The 18,608-nt window shown below is 40.9% G+C and overlaps 1 protein-coding gene across 1 annotated transcript in view; it reads left to right on the top strand.

Annotated features, from left to right (window-relative positions):
• pacs1 (phosphofurin acidic cluster sorting protein 1) overlaps positions 1–18,608 on the top strand; it is a 52,649-nt gene that overhangs the window by 28,128 nt on the left and 5,913 nt on the right. Inside the window, exons 2-21 of the mRNA XM_080052092.1 lie at positions 1,224–1,311; positions 2,140–2,229; positions 3,251–3,376; positions 6,797–6,941; positions 7,059–7,150; positions 7,821–7,898; positions 9,777–9,836; positions 12,191–12,351; positions 12,778–12,871; positions 14,151–14,234; positions 14,601–14,722; positions 15,665–15,800; positions 16,144–16,248; positions 16,364–16,470; positions 17,237–17,391; positions 17,549–17,659; positions 17,939–18,041; positions 18,136–18,178; positions 18,294–18,336; positions 18,436–18,577. Of these exons, the coding sequence (XP_079908218.1) occupies positions 1,224–1,311; positions 2,140–2,229; positions 3,251–3,376; positions 6,797–6,941; positions 7,059–7,150; positions 7,821–7,898; positions 9,777–9,836; positions 12,191–12,351; positions 12,778–12,871; positions 14,151–14,234; positions 14,601–14,722; positions 15,665–15,800; positions 16,144–16,248; positions 16,364–16,470; positions 17,237–17,391; positions 17,549–17,659; positions 17,939–18,041; positions 18,136–18,178; positions 18,294–18,336; positions 18,436–18,577 (2,085 nt within the window). The remainder of the gene's footprint in view (positions 1–1,223; positions 1,312–2,139; positions 2,230–3,250; positions 3,377–6,796; positions 6,942–7,058; positions 7,151–7,820; positions 7,899–9,776; positions 9,837–12,190; positions 12,352–12,777; positions 12,872–14,150; positions 14,235–14,600; positions 14,723–15,664; positions 15,801–16,143; positions 16,249–16,363; positions 16,471–17,236; positions 17,392–17,548; positions 17,660–17,938; positions 18,042–18,135; positions 18,179–18,293; positions 18,337–18,435; positions 18,578–18,608) is intronic.

Here is an 18,608-nt window from a genome sequence, read left to right as displayed (position 1 = left end):
ATCCATGGGAAAATTTCTAACATATACTAATTTAGTGTGTGTGCGTTAGTGTGGGGGATGACGCAAGCGTTGGCGTATTTTGGGAGAAAGAACACGTTTTACAAAAATAGCAAAACGCATCAGTGCAATTTTGGCCCAAATGGATTTTTTTTTAACAGCTTGTCATATGATAAAACGCAAAGCTGCACTCAAGGCCTCTTCGAGCGTCACTATTCATTTTTTTCTTCATTAATTTTTTGGTCCACGGGAGAGTCAGAAAGTGAAAATGAAGCAGAAAGGAAGCAGGATGCATTACCATGGCTACAAGATGGTTTTGAGTCCATGAAATCCTGCGTACATTTGCTTAAACTTACCATACAATTCAATCAACACCTCCTAAAAGTAAATCAATAAAAACTCATGATAACCTTTCTGAAGGTTGTGTTTATATGAGGTCAGTTGTATCTGACTTGGTTATCATTTTTAGTTAAGTATACGTAATAAATTGGCAGTTAAGTGGATTTTACTGACTCACTAATTCTTCAATTAACATCTTAAAACATCAATATACTGAAACTTGAAAAGATGCACTTATCCAACCCGACTGAGATCAGCTGCTGAAGGCTGACCTTGGATCAGTTGTTGGACCAGATGTGACCACATTACATATTTTGTCCACATCAAATTCATTACATGATTAAGTGATTCCTCTCAAGGTTGTATTGATTTAACTACCGCAAGCTGCTGCTTATGCAACTTTTAATGTCATTGTAGTCCTTGGTACAGTATGTCTGTACAAAATGTATTGGTATCAAGATTCAGAAAGTCATATCAGTATTTTGCTAATATTTCGTTTTATGTGTCTGCTCACTGTTTTTCCCATTTTTAGCATTTTCACCATACATAGATCAAATTGCAAATGTCTCTCTTCTTTTTGTGATTTATTTATTTATGGAAGGCCAGTGTCATATTAGTACAGAAGTATTTTTTAAACCTGCAAACATTCACTTAGTTTTGTTGGTGCTTATTCTGAAGATATGGAACCTAAATGATAGAGTTCTATTTTGATATGGCTGCTTCTTCAATTTTGCATTTCATTCTTGGACTTCTTTTAAATTTATTTTCAGTATTATGCTGTAATAACTACCCACGCAAATCACTGGTTATGTATCTGTAGGGAATGAATGTTGATTATGTTACTATGACGTCCCCTTATATTCCATTGTCCTCTTGTCTGTCCACAGGCTGTTCAACTTGACTCTGAAGAAGCTGATCATGCTGAAGGAGCTGGACAAAGACCTCACCTCTGTAGTGATTGCCGTCAAACTGCAGGTACCAGACTTCTCAAAAGGCCAACAAATAATAAGGCCGGATATATCAGCTAATATTATTTTAAAATGAGGCTATGGTAAAGAAAGATAATGTGGGTTAAAGCTAAAGAAGCCTACAGATCACATCACAATCCCACTGAACCTAGAAATGGTAGAAATGGTTTTGGTGTTAAATAATCCAAATTCTTGACGGTAGAGGCAGCCAAGTTGGTAAAAGTTAACATGGATACCTTTAGGAAATATAATGATTGTTTGTCAGATTTGCTCTAATTTCTATCCAATAAGTAGGCTACATTTAGGATGATCATTTAAAAGTGCAATGGTATTCACTTCATCCAATTTAGTTTAGCCCTTGATTTCTTCACCTCTATTTCGCAGTATTTTTCTTTGAGTCGTCTCCATCTTGTCCATAATTACAGAAAACTACTTTGTTGATGCATAACTCCATTTGAGATGTTTAAATTCCCTTGTAATGCCATGGCTACACTCCCAACCTATTTTGCTGTCTTGTTTTCTCCATCTTGTCTTCTATCTCAATACATCGATACATTCCCTGCTGTTTCTGGCACAAAATACACTTCAAGTCGATTTAATTCTTCTTCTGTGGTGCCGCTGCCACTTGCTCATTCTTCCCCTCTCTACTCCCTCCTATCAGTCATCTTCCTCCTCCTCACCTCCCTCTGTCTCGACCTCCTTCGCTCCATCGCTTTCCTTCGCCACATGCGGTTGATGATAATTCATTGTTTAGACTCTGCAGGAGCTTTTTTTTTTCAGCCGCCTGCTTCTCACCATGTTCTCTCCATTCTTCTCTCCTCCCTCCTACACTCAGGGCTCCAAGAGGATCCTTCGCTCCAACGAGATTCTGCTGTCCTCCGCGGGGCTGACAGAGACAGACCTACAGCTCACCTTCTCCCTGCAGGTAAACGATAAAGGTTCAGTGTGCTCAGCCAGGTGCCAATCACTCAAAAGCAAACTTTATTCTTGCATTTCTTTTTAGAAACTTTTTTTTAAATCACTATTATTATTTTTATTATTTATTTTTATTTTTTATATATATTTTTTAAATATTCATATACATTTTTTTTATGTATTTCTTCCTCATGAAAGGTTGTTTTGACATGAACATAAAAACGGTACATACCTGTCTTTACAGTAGGGAGGGCTTTATTTTGGCTTTAACATCTTACCATGCTCACATATGTGAATAAGCACTAAATACTTAATACACCTGGAGCACTATTTTGGGGAAACGCATACAACCGAAGAGATTCTAAATAGTCAAATTGTGTAACCATTGTGTTACATTAAAGTTGTGTCTGTTGCACCGAGACAATATTAGAGATAAACAACAGCCTCCTGCTTGTGTAAACACTCGTACAGCGTTTACATTCCCTACATCTGTGCTCCAATGCAGGCCATGTCGTTGACTGTTATTCCCAATGGGGCTTTCTCTCTGCTCTAAATTGTCTTCCCTTTCTCATTTCTAATATCCAGGTTTCTAAATGCTGCTAAAGAGGTCAGGGGAGTTTCTCTCTCTCCGGATCTAACCGAGTGCAGTGAGCCAGACATTATACATTATACATTAAAGTTCCTACAGCGGCAGCACTGCAGAGACGAAGCCTATTAAAAAAACTGAGCTGCGAGAGCGACTTCGTGGCTTTTGAACATTGTAACAGGAGCTTGGGTTTAGTTCCATTTATAGTGCCAGCCGGTGAGATTCTTAATGATGGGTTATGTCATAGTTCGGAAGTGACTTTAAAGTGGTGTGACACTTTTACGCCGGATACAGGTCGCCCTAGCAACGAGACGAGTTACATCGGCCTAATGATTACGACCTGGGAAACAAATGCCATGTTAGGTTGTGCATTTGAACGTGTCTATTAAGTCAATAACCCCAGTCAGTTAAGTGTATTTTCTGTGTATTTATTTGTACATTGCAGTATCCACACTTTCTGAAGAGAGACGCCAACAAGCTTCAGATCATGCTGCAGCGACGGAAGAGGTACAAGAACCGGACCATCCTGGGCTACAAGACCCTGGCCCTGGGACTCATCAACATGGCAGAGGTATAGAAAAGTTGTACTTAAAGACTATATACGGTGGCTGGTGTAGATGCATTAAGACTAGAGATTATTATTTTCTATATTTTAACAATATTTGATGTTACTTTATTACTTATTGATCAATTTATTGTTTCAGCTTTGAGTGTTCTTATTTCAGGATTACATATTTGTTTTACTTTTAGCTGCAAAGAAATCATTTGAATTCATAGGGACACAAAATCAATTTAAACTTGGTTTTAAAAAAATCTGTTTCTGTAAAAAAATATATATATATCCTGGTATTTATTTGGTCAAAATCTAACAACACATCTACATTTGCACAAATAGAGTATTGAGTACAAAGTAATTGCAATTTGAAGTATTTTCCAAATGAATTAACAATGTGTGGTTGGAGGAAAGTCTATGTACATGCACACACATCCATCACATTGAGGCTCAGAGCAGCAGATAGGAGGTTGAGCTGCATGTTTGAGAGCACGTCCGCTGTGCCATGAGTCAGAGGAGTCTCGACCCTCTTCAGCACAGACGATCTGAGCCGTTGACCCAACAAACCACTGGGCACAGGCTCATTTCCCTAAACAAACAGCCTACTACGCCTTCTGCTTCTGTCAATCTCATATTACTTTAATTTCACTTACGTCCCAAAACAATTTCTAACCCCAATATAACTAAATGGTTTACTCATGCAGATATACGTTTCCTTTCCATATATGCCTTTCTTTATCATTCAGAATCTTGGATTCAAAACGTATCTAGTGCTAACCCTTAAAGTTGTAGTCAGCATTTCTGGAGAACACAAAATCAGTGGAAATCTGGTGGTAATACACAGCCTAGGCTCTGTAAACAAATAGTTATGTGAACAAGGGGGCACACCGTAGCTAGCAACATGCCCGTTTACAGCACTCACGGAATGTACAGGTAGCCGATTGTGAGGAGATACTACTGATTTTGACAAAATAAAAATTGGCAACAAGCATTATCCAGAATCACTGACTCCACCTTTAATTCATCCTTTATCTAAACTCAATTCAAGCAGGTGCACTTTAAAAACCAAACACAGATTTCTAAACTTCACCCTAGCGTTCTGTTCTCTTCTCGGCAGCCATAAATGTCTCCCATAAATCAAACCTTCAATTAAATTCTGGCATCTTCTGCCAAAAGCTCTTCGCATTCTCTGTCTCTCATAATTTGAGGCTCCTCTTATAAAAAGGGGACGTGATTTATAGCTCGCTTCTGTACTTGTGTTTGTCTACATGTTGATGTTACCCAGGACACTTTACGAATGCCTGGGTGTCTTTCATCAGCTGTGTCTGAGAGCCCAAATGTCAGAAGAATTTACAGCGGAAAGAACCTTGAACAAACTTGCCACAAAATACTTTATGGTGACAAAAAAAGGGACATAAATAAAACAACCCAATCAAGAAATGGGGGAGTCTAGGGGACTTTATAACCCTCTGGACACTTGGCCAAAAATCAAACTCTATATTCTAATAAAGCCACATTTATTCATGAAGATGTCTGCTTTCATTGGAGTGTTTCTGGCAGAGAAGTACTTGACAGAGAGCAAAGGAGTCAAATGCAGACTTGTACGCGTGATGGGTGCAAAGTCTGAATTCCTCGGTCAATGTCTGGTATATTCTGCCCACAGATCCGTGGGTCAGAAAGTGATATGCCAATTGTATTGGAGACACACTCTGGATTTTCGGTTTGTATAAATTTGAATACGAAATGTCATAATCGTGACATTGTGCTTTTGAATACGACAACAGGTGATTGTAAACATTGTAAAAAGACACAGTGGTTATTACAGAACAATTTTCACAATTTATTTGAAGATTCACTCAAGTCGGTTGCACAAAAATCATATCACAATGTTCATATAGCTGGATTTATACTTCCTTGTGAAACTAAATATGTATTGAGGTCAATTAACCTACTGATAGCCAATATATATAAGTCTATATAAAACGTGAAGAAGCAGTAAATAAACGCCTGTGACAACTTACCCGAGCCCAAACTGACTCACTTAAATTGAGTTTTATCCGACCGACAGTCCGACACTAATACTGATGAAGGGACAGTTTTAGTGGTTCCTATTTTATGTGTGCCATAAAGTCACCACTAATACACTTCAGACACTTTATATCTCAAGAAGTAAGTATGTTTTTATTTAAAAAAATATGTATCATGATGGTTGAAAGTGGCCATCAATCAAGAAACCATCTTTAATTTAACTTTTGAAGGATACCAATGTAGGGACTGCAGTTCACTTGAAAGTTTTAAGTAGCCTGAAGCTTTAGCAGCCTGCCTTGAAAAAATACATTAATAACAGCCCACTGAGTCATCATTTTTAACACTTTACACTTTAATGCATTTTCTCCCTAAAATGACTTAATTATGCAAAATCCTGTAATCATCTTTAACTAGCATTAGCAGAACAACTTCAAATTGGATTCTGCTTCCTCGCTGCCACTTGGAGCACGTACAGAAATAAAAAGTGAAAATAGTCACACCTAAGGGTTGCAATTATCTAGGTGATGGAAGGAAGTGTCGGGAGGAATTCGCTGTGTTGTTCAGCATAATGCATTACATTAGTCAAGACAGTGTTTTAATTCTGTGAGTGTCTTTTTTTAATGGTTTACATTTTTTTTTAAAGCCATGGCAGCATTTCAGAAGACGAACCTGATTGGGGAGAAAAAAGTCAGCGTTCCACATTAAATATGTATATGGTCTTGGTGATTCTTGCCTCGTCAGATTTGCATATCGTTTTTTCTGATTGTAAAATGGTTAAATGAGCTTGTGCAGGTTAGCTGAACCTCAGACAAGTTAGTGGATGCACAGCAGTAATGTTGAAGCTACAGGCTGTCTGCATAATAAGCTGTTCAGACTATATTGACTATCAGAGTGTGACCAGACTCTTTTTCTCCTTTCATTATCGTCCTCTCACCGTCTGCCTCACGTCGGCCCTCGTTTCTTCTCTTGCTTCTTTTTGTCCACAGAGCCTGTGGAGTCAGCCATTCTGGAGAACGCTTGTTGTCAAATAGCCTTTTGTCAGAATCAGTGAATATCTCCTCACGATCCAGGTCCACTACCTGTGCGTACTGTTTGTACACTGATGGTAATACACATCCTAGGCTCTGTAAATGTGCATGTTTCAAGCTGCAGTGGGGCTCCCTTTGTTTACATAATCGAGGGCCCCTAGGCTGTGTATTTAAGCTGGATTTTTACTGACAGGTAGCGGATCATGAGGAGATATTCACTGATTTTGACAACAAGCGTTCTCCAGAATCGCTGACTCAATCTTTAAGTCATCTGGTGTGCCTTTTTGTTAAGTTCATTGGCTCTTTGGGTAAAACTATTGGAACTGCTTGAACATAATGCACCTCCCTCTAACCTCTGTCCTTCCTCCTCCCTCCCTCCCAGGTGATGCAGCACCCCAGTGAGGGCGCTCAGGTCCTGGGGCTCCACAGCCAGCTGAAGGACGCCTCGGTGCCCGTCGCAGAGGTCAGGGTCTACTCACTGTCCAGCCAGCCCATTGACCATGAGGCTCCCAAAGCTAAGATGTCTGGTAAGAGCACCCTGTCTCTCTGTCTGTCTGTCTCTCTCTCTCTCTCTCTGTCTCTCTCTCTCTCTTCCCTTCCTTTCTTTCTTTCTTTCTTTCAATAAATACCAATTGTCTCTCCAGATCGCTCCCCAGACATCGACAACTACTCTGAAGAGGAGGAAGAGAGCTACTCGTCTGAACAGGAAGGCAGTGACGACCCCATTCATGGACAGGTGTGTGTGTTTGAATAAGGGTTACAGCAAACACTTAAGATGGAAGTTTATTACTGTTTTTCGTCCTCTAGCATTCGTAAGTCAATTTGACAATTAGCAAAATTATCCTTAAAATGTGAAAACCTCTGTTGTCCTCATTCAAAGTGAATACAGTCACCCCGTTGCCACATTGATCCTTTCACAAATAGACATGTTCTCTCTCGGTTTATGAGAGAGAGAGAGAGAGAGAGAGAGAGAGAAGGAGAGGGTGTGTGACTGTGCTCCTGAGTGTAATCGGCGCCCATCGGTGCGAGAGATTGAAGCAGAGAGTGAAAGGAGCAAACAGACAGTGGTGGGGATAAGAAGCAACAAGGCTTTCATAGGCCGGATTAAATAGGCTGTGAGAAGGGGTGGAGGGGAGAATGGAGTGGGAGGGGGGGGGGTGCAAATCTGCACAGCTGGTGTTCAAAATATCAGTTCATAATGAGGGTCTCGTATTTTCTCTGCAATAATAAACCTTGTCATAACGGTGTCATTTGTGTGGAATGGATGATGCATTATTTAATTCCCATCTTTCAGTATTAGCAACCCAGATTTAACATTTTAAAACACTATTTGAAATCTCTCTCTTTCTCTTTCTCTTTCTCTTTCTCTTTCTCTTTCTATTTCTCTTTCTCTCTCTCTCTCTCAGTATCTATATGATGAAGATGATGAGATGAGGAAGAAGAAATCTAGACGTAAGCTGCCTTCCAACGCTGCCATCACCAGGGTAAGAATAAAAAAATCTCTCACCCCATCCATCTATATATCCATCCATCCTCTCTCTACATCTCTCCAGTTTTCTTCGTCCATAAAGCAATTTGAGGCTAACCTGCTTTGTGTTAAAGCCCTTTCAAATTAATTTGATTTGACTGGGTTGATCTGGCTCCTGCCTCACCTCACTCGACCTCTCCTCCTTCTACCCTCTCCCTCTCTCTCCTTCCCTCCCTCACACCCTCCCTTCCTACCACTCTTCTCTGTTGTTGTTCTCTCAAAAAATCCATTGTCGCTCTCTCGTTTTCAATTTTCCTCGAGGACACTACATCGAGCCAATTCAACAGAGGCACCAGTGAACACACACACACACACACACACACACACACACACACACACACACACACACACACACAGCAGGAAAACAGATTAAAAACAAAAATGTGTGTGTGTGTGAGACAGGGGTGTGTATTTCAGCTTGTGTGTGAGTGTGTAGCAGCAGGAGTTTGTCACAGCAGGTTATTAATGGGGCACTCATGTGGAGGTCTCAGTGGGACTGTCACTGCTGCTCCCCTACACCACCGCCTGTGGACAGCACACACCCACACACACACACACACCATGCTGTCCGCGCTGCTACAGTTGATGCACATACACACATATGCTGAACTTAAACACACACTCAGAAGCAATTACAACAGACACCTCTGCCCTGTAATGCAGTAGACAGACACACACATATAAACTTTTACATCCCCAAAGTTGAGCATAAAGTCCCCTCTCTCTCTCTCTCCACTTTCTAGTAGCAAATAAGGACAGAACCCCACACAGCACTAGAGCTCTCTGGAGCCACTCAGAAATCCACTTATGTTGTTGCGGATGAAAAGCCTGCCCGTCATGTCACTGATTTTCACCCAAAAACATGTTTCAAAGGGAGCATTCATGTTTAAACTGGTTCGCCCAAACTAGCTTGTTATTGTCCTTCAAAACTAAGATGCTGTCCAGACACAACAGTCTAGCGTGAGAGAAACAAGCTGCTTAGGATGCACCAGAATCCTTTAAAATAAGTATAAATATAAGGCTTCTATGCATTTTTCTTCACTAAAGGTGGAGTCAGTGATTCCTTGAACGCTTGTTGTCAAAATCCATTTTTGTCTGAATACTGAATATCTCCTCATGATAGCTGCATGTCCGTACTGTGTGTGCCCTTAAAACAAATCTGGTGTTAATCCACAGCCTAGGCTGTGGATTAACACTGGATTTTTTTTTCAGTGCACACAGAGTACCAACAGGGAGCAGACAGTGTGGAGAGATATTCACTGACTTTGACAATCAGGGTCCCAACAAACTTTAGAAAAAGGTTTCACTTTCAACAGAAACAATATGGTATACATGACCTCTATCACTCTTATTCCAGCCAACGTATGCGTTCGGAGGCATCGACTTACCAACCTGATTAATAGCCCTAAATCTCATATAGTCCCCTATGCAGTCAGCCCCCTTACAGAGAAACATCTGCATAGATAACATTTTGGCTTTTATGTGACACACAGAAATATGTCCCGGTGCTGCATCCATTAACTACTGTCATCATGAGTCACTGAGCGTGAGACACAAGCTCCAGAAAAATTACCGCTATATCCCACTCCTGTCATCTCTTTCTATGCCATACACCCGTGTGTTTCTACAGCTATACTTGTGAGGAAACTCATTGACATAATGCATCCCCATCAGAACTAAATGCCTAACCCCAACCCTAACATAAATGTGATTCATACCCGAACCCTAAAACCAAGTCTTAACCCTCAAACAGGACTCACTTTCTAAAAACTTCCTCACTTCCACTTCCACACACACACACGAACATCCATCACCTTATGTTATTTCTCCACAGCAACCAAACATCAAGCAGAAGTTTGTGGCCTTGCTGAAAAGGTTTAAAGTCACCGATGAGGTAGGTGATGTATTCTCATTTTTTCTTCACTCTCTCCCTCTCTCCCTCCCTCCCTCCCTCCCTCTCTCCCTCCCTCCCTCCTTCTCTCCGTGGCTTGTGCCCTTTTGATATCACGTTCATCACACATCCACACTTCTACTTTGTGTGCGAGGTTTGCATTGTGTGTTTGCTAGAGTCAACATGTTTTTCAGTTTGTACTTTGAAGACACAGAGAGAGGTGTGTGTGTGTTTGTGTGTGAGATGTGGCAGAACAGCTGAGATTCAGCTGGCAGCTCCACAAAAAAAGCAACACTAAACAATGTGGATTAAAATAGAACATAGATGTGTGAGTGTTTTAATGTGTTGATGTGCTTCTGCAGCCATTTCATCTAAGTGTGTGTTTTTAACACTGCTGTTTGTGTGCTTGCTTTTTCCTCTGTTCTGTTGCCTATATATACCTTTGTGTTTTTGTGTGTTCCCTTGGCGCTCTGTATGAACTTTTCATCACCACTTTCTCTGTGCTTTTCTCTTACTTTGCTCTCCTGTCACAATTATCTTATTTATATGATTGGATTTTATTCTATTATATGTTTGCAAATGATTTAATTTTTTTAATAAAAACATATCCTCACTTTCCAAAATGTAAATTCAAATAGGCCTACAGTAAAGGTAAAAATAAATACAAATAATTACGAATTTGTATTATTTCTACTACTACTTCCTCCTGACAAGCGATTCTGCCTCCAATACAGCTGCTATTATGATAACCATTATTAATGTTCTCAGAGTTGCTCTTAATTGATATTTAATGGAGCATTGAATGATTCAATGAATCACTTGTGGCACAGACACCGACCCTCTTTAGACGGATAAATCAGCCTATTACAACTTGGGTGTTGTTTTTCGTAGCTATGACAACTATTTAAATTCCTTTTATAATTACATTGTGTTAACCTAGTTTAATTGCAGAGATTTGAAGAGCATGGTTTAGTGCCACTGCTGTAGGCTAAATGAGTCGGATGGGGGAAAGATAATCAAGCAGATGGTCGATCATAATGTTTTAAAACAACCTCAGTGCAAATCCTAATTTTTGAAATAGAAATGAGGGCGAAGAGTGAAAGTACAGTCAAAACAGTCTGTTGTAACATATGCTACAGTTTACAGACAACAACCTGGGTCTACTGTACGTATTGTTGATTTCCTGTGAGAGTTAACTACTAAAAGATACAATGGCCTAAACTATGAAACTAAGACCAAACTTGTAACAAGCCAAAATTTGACTTTAAAACCGCACCATGCTTTGATTTGATTTGGTTTAATGAAATGTTTTTATGTCCATAATGTGGGGGCCATAACATCACATTACATTACAGTGAATTTCATTTAGCCGACGCTTTTATCCAGGCTTCCAAAAAATTAATTCAGCCAAGAGGGTACAAACCCAGAAGAGAAACAACTGTGTTTTCTACGTCACAACCATTGAAAAATGTGTAACAGTGCAGTTTTATATCTGCCTAGAGTAAGATATTTCAGTTGACTTGACACAATAATCTTATCTCAAAGGTCACTTTCTGGAGCTTTTTCCAACATTTCACATTCTTTATCAGCAAATAGTTAGCCTCACTTGACCCTGAGTATGGAGCCAAACAGAACTACTACTCAGTTCACACTGATAAAGACCCTGACTTGCCATTGAAAGCCCTTGTAAAATAGCTAGCACTGTATAAGTGCCATAACTGGGCTATCCAGTAACTGGCTTTTACATGCTGATGTTAAACAGGTCCCTGTGACATGTAAACATCTCACTGCTTTTCACTTTCACCTCTCTCTCCCTCTGTGTGTCAAGTTATTACTGCTCAGTTGTCCAAATGTCAACCAACATGGCGGTACCTGCAGCGGCCAACCACTTTATTTTTATCTATTTTATTGAGTCCGGTTCTTGAGTGCACCTGAATTTTGTTGTATGTTTTGTACAATGGCAATAAAAAATAAATCTTATCTTATCTAGAAGGAGAAGGAGAGAGCAGGTTTAGTTGTTGACACTTGTTGCATAGAGCTCCTGTATGTGTGAACAGAGCTGATCAAAGCTGTTTTTTAACCTCTTTCACTGAATTTCCTAATAATGAATTAATTTAAAATATATAGGCCTATTAAATGGTAAATAACAAATTCACACTATGTATTCTCAAATGAAACACCTCACAGAATATGGCATGTCTATTTGATGGGGAGCTGTACTATGCACTACACTACTGCACTATGACCCGCTCTGTGTGGAAAACTTCAGAGGCGATATGCGAAAAAGATACATTTAAATGTGCCCTATGTACAATTGACAAAACTGACTTAGGCTTTCTTACTGTGTCTGTGTCTAGGTTGGTTTTGGGCTGGAGCATGTGTCCAGGGAGCAGATTCAGGAGGTGGAGGAGGATCTAGATGAACTCTACGACAGTCTGGAGCTGTACAACCCCAGTGACAGCGGGCCGGAGATGGAGGAGACAGACAGCATCCTCAGCACACCCAAACCTAAGCTCAGGTAATGCGACATTCACAGGCACAAAAGCATGCACGCACCACATACACACACAAGCATAAGCGTACACAAAGGAACACATACACACAATGCCCCCTGCAGTCACCTACCTAGAAATATTTATCTAAACCCTTTTGGTGCTGCAGGACTCACTGTTCTCCATTGACAATGCAGAGCCCCCTCTGTTGGTGAAAAACGCTCATTACGGTCAAGTTTATCTTATGTTTACTTTTGTTAACTTCTGTTAATTGGATTTTTACCTGATACATAATGTATTGTATGTGAAATAAAATTTAAAAAAATATTGTAATACAAACCAAAAAATTTAATAAAGGCAAACCGTATATATGAATTAATGTGATAATATTTGATACAAAAAAAAACACAATTTTATAAGGTTTTCTTATGTGTATGTCTGTGTGTGTTCAGGCCGTTCTTTGAGGGAATGTCCCAGTCCAGCTCTCAGACGGAGATCGGTAGTCTGAACAGCAAAGGCAGCTTGGGCCGAGACACTTTCAGCCCGGTGAGTTAACACTGCAGCATCATCTGCAAGTATTTCACTTCAGTGTGCTTAGGGGAAACTCAAGATAAAACCTTGAATCATTTTCTGGTGTTATTCTTTTGTTTGTTTTTGTTCTCCCCGCCAGGGAGTGCAGTAAAATCTTTATAGTCCCCAAAGGCCGTCTGGCTTCACAAAATGTTCAAGTCCTCATCAAAACGGTGTACAAAAGACTTGTGTTACAAAGTGCAACTCACACCAATGGCCTACATAACAACCTGAAAGATGTTGTATAACTTAATTATTGCTGAGTTTGGTTACGACCGTCATTGCTAGGTTCTAAAAGTAGCTTTTTCTTCACTTTGTCTTGACCCTTTGGAGTAAATCTGAAGGGGTTGGGATATTAATCAAAAAAGTGTCTTGCATCAACCTAAAACACCATAAAAAGAAAACAACATGCCACTCTGAATCGACGTGATACAAATCTAAAATCTCAAGCCCACAAAAATGTCCCAGCAGGGAAGCAGTTTGCAAACATAACATTTCAGAAATATTTCCATAAGGAAGCTGAAATCCAATAGCTGCTTTGACAGTTTCCATCTGCTCAATAAAAAGTGTGTTGAATGGATGTGTCTCTGCTGCCGTTCCCCCTCTCACAAGAATACTGAATATAGCTTTCTAGTGTTGTGACAACGTTCTGCACTTATCCAAAACGTTCTTAGTGGCAAGGTCTGTTTACATTTCAGTAAAATTCCACTCATTCTTCAGTTAATCCAATGTAATAGTCTGATGTGAAATGAAACACCTGTCCATTGTGTAGTACAGAGAACATCCCTGCTGTGTTGATGCATTTTTCTTTTTGCATATAATGATGTACTTAATGACTTCTGTTCCTTTTTTTTTAATCTATAAAGCTATAGTGCGTGACTTTTTCATACAAATGAATGTCGGTTACATTCATGCCATTGCCAAATTAGTTGACACAAACTTGATAAGGCCTATCGGCGCCACAAAACCCTCTCTGTATTTCTCAGTATGGCAGCGGTTACAAACTGGTGTCACCCCCCTACACTGGCGCAGGAGCAAAAGCAAATCCCGAGAATTGTTTCAGTTGTTGATTCAACTGCTATGAAAAAAACAGGACTTACAGGAATAAAATCCATACTCCATCACCGAAAGCTTACCTAATGTAGATGCACTGACAGTGTTGTTGTAATTACTCTGAATTCCTCATGGGGGCAGCAGAATTTACGCACTAAAGCTTTAAGTGTGTAGACTGACTTTTGCTCCCTGGTCTTCCCAGCAAGGGGAGCAGCCTCATCTGGAGAGGATGAAACCATCCCGTAGCCGCAACCTAGAGGAAGCCCTGTCTGAGACCGACACACTGGTAAGACTCACTGTGTGTGTGTGTGTGTGTGTGTGTGTGTGTGTGTGTGTGTGTGTGTGTGTGTGTGTGTGTGTGTGTGTGTGTGTGTGTGTGTGTGTGTGTGTGTGTGTGTGTGTGTGTGTGTGTGTGTGTGTGTGTGTGTGTGTGTGTGTGTGTGAGATGATTGATGTTTTTTTGGATCTTTGCTCATGTCACTCTGAAGGGGATTCGCTGACATCTGCCGGTGAGACAGAATGAGAGAGACAGAAGTAAAGGGGAAAACTTAAAGTGATGGAGTGACGGAGAATATGGCTTTAGGAGAAGCAATATCTCCTTTTTCTGACACTGACTGTGTGTGTGTGTGTGTGTGTGTGTGTGTGTGTGTAGGAGCTGACAGATCAGGAGCTGTTTGCTGAGGTGGGCCCCTGCATCACGGTGTCCGTTGCGGAGAAACCCCGTACACCCCTGAAAAGCAGCAAAAGTGATACACAGGCCATGCCCTCGCCAAGGTAACCGATCTCCCAAATTACCAAAACATTTATTTTTGCATATACTTTATATACACATAGTGGTAAACTTTATTATCTTTAGTTTTCTTTTCCTTCTTTTCCTTTTTTTATTAAGCTAAACATAATATTGCCGTCTTGTGGCTTTAATAAATTAAAATATAAGTCAGAATCGCTGTACAAATGATGCATGTTTCCATATCCAGGGATCCATAATAAAAATAAATAAACATTTGAATGAATAAAATCAGCAAATGAATGATTTGAAAGGTCTTACATTTACGATTTGAGATCATAAGCAATGTAACAAGTCTGGTTTTGCTGATAGAAATGTTTTTGGTCTGGTATGACCAAGCACATTGTGGCTACTGTTGGCTTAGTTACACAGCAAAGTACACCGTATCCATTTCAAGGTAGATATAACTGAAGTCGACTTCAGGGAGTCACTTTATTGACTATCTGGCCTCGAGTCTTGGTCGTAAACCTGCCACATTCCCTGTAATTGCTGTTTGTTCAGTAAAAGTTTTATTTGAGTTCAGACTACCGTACACAACATCAGTCCAGTATTTGGCCTGACCTGCCATCAACCCGTTGTGGGCTGTCAGGAATAAAAACGAAGTGCCAAATGCGGCAATTTTGTGAAGGACAACGGATGCAGTATCTTGGCAGCCTTGAGACATCATTTAGAGGCATTTTTTTTTTTTTTTTTTCTACACACTCGCCCTCTTCGTAGGGACTATACATGGTTACAGGTTCACTCTCATTAATAAAAAAAAGAGTGATTAAAGAAAGCAAGTTATAATTGCTTTGTGTCCAAATTGGTATCTCTTGTCCAAATCATTTAAAAATATCTTGTCTTGTCCCGCCAATGAAAATATTGGAGACGCATGATGTCGTTTAAGCCTGTTTTAGTAACCATACCAACTGTTTCCCCTCCCCCTATAGGTTGGATGGAGGCCACACCCCAAGACAGAAGCGCAGCAGCACTCCCATGAAGGAGAGACAGCTGTCCAAACCTCTGAGCGAACGCACCAACAGCTCCGACTCAGAGAGATCCCCCGAGCTGGGGCACAGCACACCGGTAGATTAGCATTTTTTATTTCATTTTTTTATGTTCTTATCATAAGCCCTAGTGTCATTTTAACCTAGCATATGGTATATGAATCATGGCTTTGAGCTTTTGCTTCCTGTGTTGTGTGTTGTGTGCCCTCCTCTACCCACTCCTGTCCTTTCCCCAAAGTACAGAACCAACGCACATGCATCATGATAATCTATGACTCTGCCTGGAGCGCACCAATGAATTATTTATGTCCATATGAGTCATCTGCAGAGTAAATGTGTCGCTGCAGGGGGGAGTTTATGTACTCAGTGTGTGTGTGCGTGTGTGTGTATGCGTGTGTGTGTGTGTGTGTGTGTGTGTGCAGCTCCTGAGGAAGGTGGTGTACGACCAGTTGAACCAGATTTTGTTGTCCGATGCCGCGCTCCCAGAGAGCCTCATCTTGGTCAATGGCACCGACTGGCAAGGACAGGTAAGACTGTGTGTGTGGTATTTTATTTCTATTTTATTTTTTCTTTATTTTAATAACTTTGAAAAAATCTTAAAATGAGAGTCATGTTTTTAAGCCAAATCCTGGGTGTTTGCAGTATGTTGCTGAGCAGCTCCAGGTGCAGAGACACCCGGTGGTCTGCACGTGTTCAGCGGCCGAGATCCAGGCGGTGCTGTCTGCTGTGCTCACTCGCATCCAGAAATTGTGAGTTTTCAAAGAGACACACACACACACACACACACACACACACACACACACACACACACACACACACACACACACACACACACACACAGTTAAGAGTTAGAGCTTTCTTTGGTATGACTCCATATCTTTAACTAAGTTTCCGTTCATGCCAAATAAATACTTCACATACAGTATATCTCTCTTATCTCTCAGTCTGTTTTGCCTCCCTCTCACACAGCTTTCTGTGTGAGTTAGCGTTATTGCCCTGAAGTTTGCCAAAGAGCATAAAGGAATAGAATTGAAAAAGATAAAGATAGCAATTGAACAGGAAGGATTTTTCATCACTGGTTAGGATCATAAAAGCTGGAACTTTTATTTCAAATCATATTTGTTTTATCTCTAATTGTAGGGTTTTAATAATCAGGTAATAATGTCAGATGATAATGGCCTATTTTACAGTTTTCTGTCATTTCTTTTAGACGTAACTATTAAAGATAACTCCGTCCTGATGTCCAGGTGTCAGTGGTTACAGATGGCTTTCATGATGTCATAAAGAAACGTCTCTCAACCTCTCATTCATGGTATAATGAAATTTCACACTTTTCTAATAACACCTCTCTCTCTCCCCCTCTCTCCCCTCCACCTCCCTCTCTGTCTCCCCCTCTCTCTGTCTCCCCCCTCCCTCTCCCTCCCTCCCTCTCTTTCTCTCTCCCCCTCTCTCTCTCTCCCCCCCTCTCTCTCTTTCCCCATCTCTCTCTCTCTCTCTCTCTTTCTCCCTCTATAGCTGTAACTGTAACTCGTCCATGCCCCGGGCGGTGAAGGTGGCTGCGGTGGGCAGTCAGAGTTACCTGGGCGCCATCTTGCAGTTCTTTGTCACTCAGCTCGCCAACAAGACGTCTGATTGGCTCAGCCACATGCGGATCCTGGTCGTGCCTCTAGGTAACTAACCCTGTGTTTCCATGGCGATAAAAACACCTGTTTTTGCAGAGTCATCCTGTGGCAAAGTTTTTTTTACTTTATTTTATTTTTTTATTTTTTTGTAATACTAAAATGTTTTGTCCCTTGCTTCATTCTAACACCACACTCTTTTTTTAAGGATCCCATCCAGTTGCTAAGCACCTCGGTGCCCTCGACAACCGCTACAGCTCCTCCTTCCTGGACGGGCCATGGAGAGATGTGTTCAGCCGCAACGAACCGCCACAAACTGGTACAGACAAACTTGTTCAACGTCTGTCATAAAACACAGATTTGTCCCTTTGTCTCACATTTTATTACATCCCACAAATCTCTTTTTCAAGAGAGACATTTTGGCCAAGATGGACAGCAGTAGGCTACACAGTTATAGTTAGCACATAACACATGAAGACAAAATACAAGTTCAAAACTTAAGTGCAATTGGGAAAAATACATTACATTTTGAATTGCGTCTCTTTTTAAAAAATAAATTAAAACATTTGAATTGCGTTTTTTCCCCATCCCCCTCCAGATCAGTTGGACGTAGCGGGACGAATCGCCGCGTATATCAGCGAGGCCACGGTCACACACCAGCTGCCCATCGCTGAGGCCATGCTCACCTGCAAACACAGGACGTGAGTGACAGCCGGGAAGCTAAACACAACACAACAGACCTTCTCACAGTATGTTTTCTTTAATGTTCTTCTCTCTCTCTCGCTCTGTCTGCAGGCGAGATGAAGACTCCTACCAGAAGTTTATTCCTTTCATAGGGGTAAGATTTCACTCACAAAAAATGTACTTCTCCATGGGACTGCAGTCGGATGGCATAGAATTCTAAATGGATGAATAATCGCTGATCGTTTCAATATGTTGCTGTTGTTTTCCAGGTGGTGAAGGTCGGCCTCATCGAGTCTAGTCCGTCTCCGACCGGTGAGTGTCTGGAACTAGATTTAACACTTTAAGATGAATTAGATTAGATTGGATTTGGTTCTATCGATTGTGTGCTCATTTTGTTTTCTTGTTGCCCAGGAGACACAGAAGAGGGCGTGTCTGTGAGCCTGGCTGTCCCCTCCACGTCTCCCCCGTCCCACGGCTCCCCCACTGGGATGATCAAAGAGGCTGCTACGCCCCCCTCCTCTCCCTCCATGGGCAGTGTACTGGCAGTACAGGGGTAACACTGACATGCATATTTATTCTTTTTT

This window comes from Ammodytes marinus (assembly GCF_949987685.1).
Source record: "Ammodytes marinus genome assembly, chromosome: 23".
Lineage (NCBI taxonomy): Eukaryota > Metazoa > Chordata > Actinopteri > Uranoscopiformes > Ammodytidae > Ammodytes > Ammodytes marinus.
The sequence above is the reverse complement of the archived record's forward strand: the minus strand, read 5'-3'. Positions and strand labels throughout refer to the sequence as shown.